Here is a 6,083-nt window from a genome sequence, read left to right on the forward strand (position 1 = left end):
TCATCTCTCCATTATCCCTCCACCATCTCACCATCATCCCTCCATCATCTCTCCTTTATGCCTGTCTTATCTCATCCTTCTGTCTTTCTCTCTCACTGTCATTTCTTATTTCTCGCCCTCGTTTACTCTTCCTGTCTTCTCTCTCTCTCTTTTTTTTTCCACATCCTCCCCCCACTCTCCCTCCCTCCGTTCTCACTCGCTCACTCATTGCTTCCTGCTGCCACAAATCAAATTATATCGGGGTCGTATCCACGGGCAACCGACTCCCTCCTCCTGCCTCCCCTCCGCCCCCCATTTCCCACCTCATCACACTCTGCTGCCATCATCTTACCTCGCTCGCTCTCTCTCTCTCTCTCTCTCTCTCTCTCCTCCTGTCTTTATCTCACTGTCTATCTGCATATCTCCCCCTCCCCCCTTCTATCTCTCACAGAATGAGCAGATGAATTATGTTGCGATGTTGGTAAGGGAGGAAATTACGGCTGTGCAGAATGACGATTGGTTGGTGATGAAGAGACAAGCCTCCTCAAACAACAACAACAACAACAACGACAGCTCTGCTAACAAATGATCAGGACATCCATCCAACCAAAAGCGGCGCTGAAAACAAACAAAACCACCTCAAACATCCCTCTCCCTTCTTCTTCTTCTCTTAGAGAAAGTGGGCGGCGGGGTAAGTGACTCTGGGTCCCGCTGTTTGCCACAAAAGATAAACAAGCTGGAGGTAATTGACATTAAGAGCGGAATTGCCAGGTAACCAATGGCAACTGAAGACTGAGACATCGTCAGCGTGGAGAGAAAGGAAGAGAGAGAAAGGGGGCGAGTGGTTTGATGTGTATGTGCGTGTGTCTTGGCGAGGTGGTGGCGGTGTGGCAGATGGATGAGGAAACCACCACTGACAACCGCAGCCTCCCCACGCTGTTTCCTGTAGCTAGTCTCTCTCTCTCTCTCTCTCTCTCTCTCTCCCTCCCCGTGTCTCTCTCTCTCTCCCTGTCTCCGTCTCTCTCCCTCTCTCTCTCCATCTCTCTCTCTCTCCTTCTCTCTCTCCCTGTCTCCGTCTCGCTCCTTCTCTCTCTCTCTCTCTCTCCCTCTCTCTGTCTCTCCCCTCTCTCTCTCGCTCTCTCTGTCTCCCTCTCTCCCCCCTCTCTCTCTATCAGCGTCCAGTCTGAACCGCTCAAACACAGATCACCTGGCGCTCAGGTGGACATGGGTCATTAACCCACAATCTCCCCCTCTCAGGGTTTTCTTTCAAACATTAAATTCTGTAGAAGAAGAACAACCCGGCGTCTCATTCAACGACCGCCATCTCTGAGTTTCAGACATTAAACAGGATCAAACACATCGGAGGTCTCTGCTTGTCAGGCAGGCAAGCAGGCGGGCAAGCAGGCGGGTCCATAAGTGTGTGATGTCACCTGAAAGCTCTTAGAGAGGCCCCGTGTCCACCGAGTGTGTTTTTATCTGAGCGCCAGCGTCTTCTTTTTAAATTGAGTAGAAAGCGTTTTCTGAGCGCTCTGCCATTTTTGTGGGATGGCTCCGAACGCAGTTTGAACGCAGTAGTTTTGGCGCCTACAGATCGTGTCTTGTACCCTCATCCTCCTTGCTCTGCATCTGATCGGGAAAATATAAAACATCGGTCATACAGCGGTGGTCAGACTGTTGTCATGGAGACAGGACGGACGTGCAGCGCTTTTCTTCTCAGCGCACAAACACAGCGAGCGCTTTTCTACCTGGAAAAAACGGCAGGTGGAAACGGCGCCTTTAAAGCCCGAGACGCCAGGTGAGACATCGCTCTGACGCCGTCACAATCAAGACCAATCAAAGAGTTTGAACCTTTAGTGCTGGAACCAAAGAACCCTGAACGTTAAAACGACGTTAACACGACGCTCGTTTACTTTGTGCACGATATCGTAAAGCGTTCAACTCTTCACGCCTGAAGGCTCGTGGCATCAAAGACGTGCGGACGCCTTCTCTCTGATGGATCCAAACGGTCCGCCATGCTCGGCGCTCTTCCTCCTGCGTCCTTTGTCTCCATGAAGACGTGTTCCCACACTCCGGGCGCCATTTATTCTGCACAGCTTATGGTTTCATCTCCGAATCGACACGTAGGAGGGTGACGGCCGCTTGTCATTAGCTGAAGTAACGCCGCGCAAGCGTGGAAGAATCCGTCTTCCTCCAGAGCGTGACAGAAGGACTGTAGATCAGACCGTAAGATACACAGAGGTGGAAACGTTGCTCGCTAATCAGCTGAGCGTGCTCCATAAGTCCTCTCTGATGTTCTGACCGTGTCTGACCACAGAGTGCGTCCCCTTATTGACAAACTAAAGCCAGGACGGTTATCCTGAGCCTCCACCTGCATGTCTTCACTGATTAATAACCGCTGCTCACCCCCTGCAGGCGCCGTTTATTCTCCTTTATGGAAATGCGACCTGCTCAGATTGATGAGGAGAAAAGTGAGGATGATGTTCCAAACCCCGCGGCGAGCAGGCGGTCACACCGCTCAGGTCGCTTCTCTCTCCTCTTGTTTTCCTCCTCGCTCCTCGTGCTTCTGAAGGTGGGCGTGTCAAATCCATTACTAAATCTGCTCAATGGAGCAGAACCCGTTTTGGATCATTTCCCCTTTCATGGTCTCTGACAAAGCAGCTGATGTAACCAGAGGGGCTGAGCGGAGCAGAGAGAAACATGATGCCACTGTTCTGTTCTGTTGTTGGATCAGCTGAGCAGACAGCCAGTAGTTAGCATACTAACATGCTACATGCTCATCACAAGAGTCTCAGTTTTCTGTCACCACGCGGCCTTCAGGTGATCCTGGGAAACATCAAACTTCTCAGTTGTTCAGCCGTAATGACCACACAAACAAACATGGACGCTTGAAGTGAGGTTGTTTTCTGGTGGCTGATGTTGAAGCGAGCAGCTCCTTCAAGCTTCAGACGCAGAATGACGAGCGCAGGACGTTATCGATGTGACTCACCTGGGGCCTGAGCGTCAGGTGGACGTTATCGATGTGACTCACCTGGGGCCTGAGCTTCAGGTGAACGTTATCGATGTGACTCACCTGGGGCCTGAGCTTCAGGTGGACGTTATCGATGTGACTCACCTGGGGCCTGAGCTTCAGGTGGACGTTATCGATGTGTCTCACCTGGGGCCTGAGCGTCAGGTGGACGTTATCGATGTGACTCACCTGGGGCCTGAGCGTCAGGTGGACGTTATCGATGTGACTCACCTGGGGCCTGAGCTTCAGGTGGACGTTATCGATGTGACTCACCTGGGGCCTGAGCTTCAGGTGGACGTTATCGATGTGACTCACCTGGGGCCTGAGCTTCAGGTGGACGTTATCGATGTGTCTCACCTGGGGCCTGAGCGTCAGGTGGACGTTATCGATGTGACTCACCTGGGGCCTGAGCGTCAGGTGGACGTTATCGATGTGACTCACCTGGGGCCTGAGCTTCAGGTGGACGTTATCGATGTGTCTCACCTGGGGCCTGAGCTTCAGGTGGACGTTATCGATGTGTCTCACCTGGGGCCTGAGCTTCAGGTGGACGTTATCGATGTGACTCACCTGGGGCCTGAGCTTCAGGTGGACGTTATCGATGTGACTCACCTGGGGCCTGTACTACGTAGAGATCTGGCTTCACTAACCCTAACATCAGAGAGCGAGATTAACAGTCACATGAAGATGGTTATCAACCTGGTAAGTTACCCTCGAGTTTCAGAGAGCATTCAAATAAAAGGGGCGGAGTTAGCTACATTCAACCTATCACAATCATCACTGAGTCTGCTGTCAGCAGATCGTCATATCTAACAAAGATTTCCACAGGCTGATCTCTTTTCTCCAACATAACCTGGAGCAGGTTAGGTGTGCAGCATAGGTTACCATGGCGATATACTCAGGTAACAAGTGAACACAGCCATGTTGTTGTGATGTCGACTCAGGGCGACTGTTTCCTGATTATTCAGAAACTACAGAGGATGTGGAGACGCATCAGTTTAAAGACTGAGCGCGGCGGCCTCTGAGTCGCTGCGTCTCGACCCGGTCTCTGTGGCGATGTTCTGAACACTAAAGAATGAACCCGTGCTTACCTGTCTGTTGCGTTCGTCAGTGATCCTCTGGATCTGGATCTTTTTCCTCCCCATGGTTCCGGTGTGGCGGTGGGGGCGGAGTCAGGGATGGCTGTGGTCGCGTTTCTTCCTCTTTAAGATGTCTGCTTGCCGTGCGCTCTTGAGGACGAACGTCTCCAAGTGGATTTAAAAGAGTTTAAAAAAAAAAAAAGAAAAAGACGGGGAGAAGGAGGAAGAGGAAGATCAGGGTTTGGCGTATGGCGCACTCTTCAAATCATGGTCCTGCTTCCGGGGTGAAGGTCATCAGGCTGACGGGGGTCCTCTGGCCTCCCCTTCACCTCAGATCCTGAAACACAGAGACATTCATTCAGTGAGAGACTCTGTATACGTTGACCCACTTTATCTGCGGCCTGACCCCGCGTACAGCCAGAGGAGGAATGATGCAGCGGAGCATCAAGGGAAGGGGAGGGTGGGAGTGTTTGTGGAGCTACATGCAGAGCAGGAGGCCCTCAGGGGCCCGAGAGCAGGGAGGCTGTGCTGTGTCAGCTTCATTAGAGGCATCACCGCCACATCACTGATCTGCTGGTCGCCCGCGGCAACCGGCTGCCCGAGACGGGGCCCGCCTGACACGCCGAATGTGGTTCCCCAATCGAAGGCAGAGATAGAGAGAGCGAGAGGGAAAGAGAGAGAAGGAGAGTTAGGGAGAGAGGGAGAGAGAGAGAGAGAGAGAGAGAGAGAGAGAGAGAGAGAGAGAGAGAGAGTGGAGATATTCTCCCTGTCAGAGAAGACTTCCTGTTCTGAGCTGGTTTAACGTTTAAACGCGATCTGTGATGACGAAGTCAGACGGTCACGTTTTCACTCACTGTTAAACATCAGGAGAATAATATTCTTTTTATAAGAACAGATGTAAGGTTTTCTTTTCTGGTGTCAACGGGCTGAACGTTAGTTGTTCTGACATCATGACCATCAGAACAGACTTCACGCACTCGGGTTCAGTGATGATGTCACGCCTGATTACCTGAGCTGACCTAACTCAACACTTGTGACGAAGATAAAGAGTGCCAGAATGTCTGACTAACCATGAAATAAGGCGGCTCTGCTGCATGCTGGGACGCCTGACCAAACATATGAAAGGGGTTAAATGTGGCGTCCAAAAAAGAGGCGGGGTCTTTGAGCCGAGGGAGTCTGCAGACTCATGAATGAACGAGGAGGAGGCAGGGCTGATTAGACCCTGTTTCTACTATCTGTAGTTCAGCTTTAAAAATAGAGCTCTATATATACATATACACACACACACACACACACACACACACACACACACACACACACACACACACACACACACACACACACACACACACACACACACACACACACACACACACACACACACACACACACACACACACACACACACACACACACACACACACACACACACACACACACACACAGGTTGGCAGCATTTCAGAGCTGAATCTGGAAAGCTGTGAGTACAGACACCACACCGGCTCTCCAGCATTGTTTGCATTCTCTCTACCTGGGAGAGCAGCAGCATAAGAAGAACGCCCTCCGTTTACATCCATTCTTATCAAACAAAGAATGTGAAACAGGCCTTCATGAGACTGACGTTCCCTTTGTGCTGCTGTGGGCGCCGCTCTGCACGCTCGTTTGGAGAGGATGCACTTGGCTTTGCTTTGGCGATGAGTTGCTCATGAATAATGCACTGAAGGGGGGGGGGGGGGGGGGGGGGCTGAGAGAAAGAGGGTGTTAGGAGTGTCATAATTGTTTTGTAAAAAGGCTTGATGAAGAACTGGAGGCTGCTTCCTACATGGAAAATCTACAATAAGCTGCAGGAACTGAATGTACAAACTATTGGCAGCATGGAGCTCAGATTCTCTGCCAGCTTCTCTTAAATCCTCTTCTTCATCACATCCTCATCTCGTTCTTTTTAGACAGGCACAGATTTAACAAAAGCGTAATGAATTCTACCTGGATCACCTCATTAGTGTGCTTCTTAAAAAGGAGTA

The 6,083-nt window shown here is 51.1% G+C and overlaps 1 protein-coding gene across 1 annotated transcript in view; it reads right to left on the bottom strand.

The window, feature by feature from the left end:
• The window catches only part of LOC110002728 (MEF2 transcription factor homolog), a gene marked incomplete at its 3' end in the record, with an annotated part of 7,597 nt that extends 2,240 nt beyond the window's left edge, over positions 1 to 5,357 (bottom strand). Inside the window, exon 1 of the mRNA XM_065952342.1 lies at positions 4,075 to 5,357. Coding sequence (XP_065808414.1) covers positions 4,075 to 4,128 — 54 coding nt within the window. The remainder of the gene's footprint in view (positions 1 to 4,074) is intronic.
• Between the last annotated feature and the right edge of the window lie 726 nt (positions 5,358 to 6,083).

Source organism: Labrus bergylta, unplaced genomic scaffold (assembly GCF_963930695.1).
Source record: "Labrus bergylta unplaced genomic scaffold, fLabBer1.1 SCAFFOLD_213, whole genome shotgun sequence".
In the NCBI taxonomy this organism is placed as follows: Eukaryota; Metazoa; Chordata; class Actinopteri; order Labriformes; family Labridae; genus Labrus; species Labrus bergylta.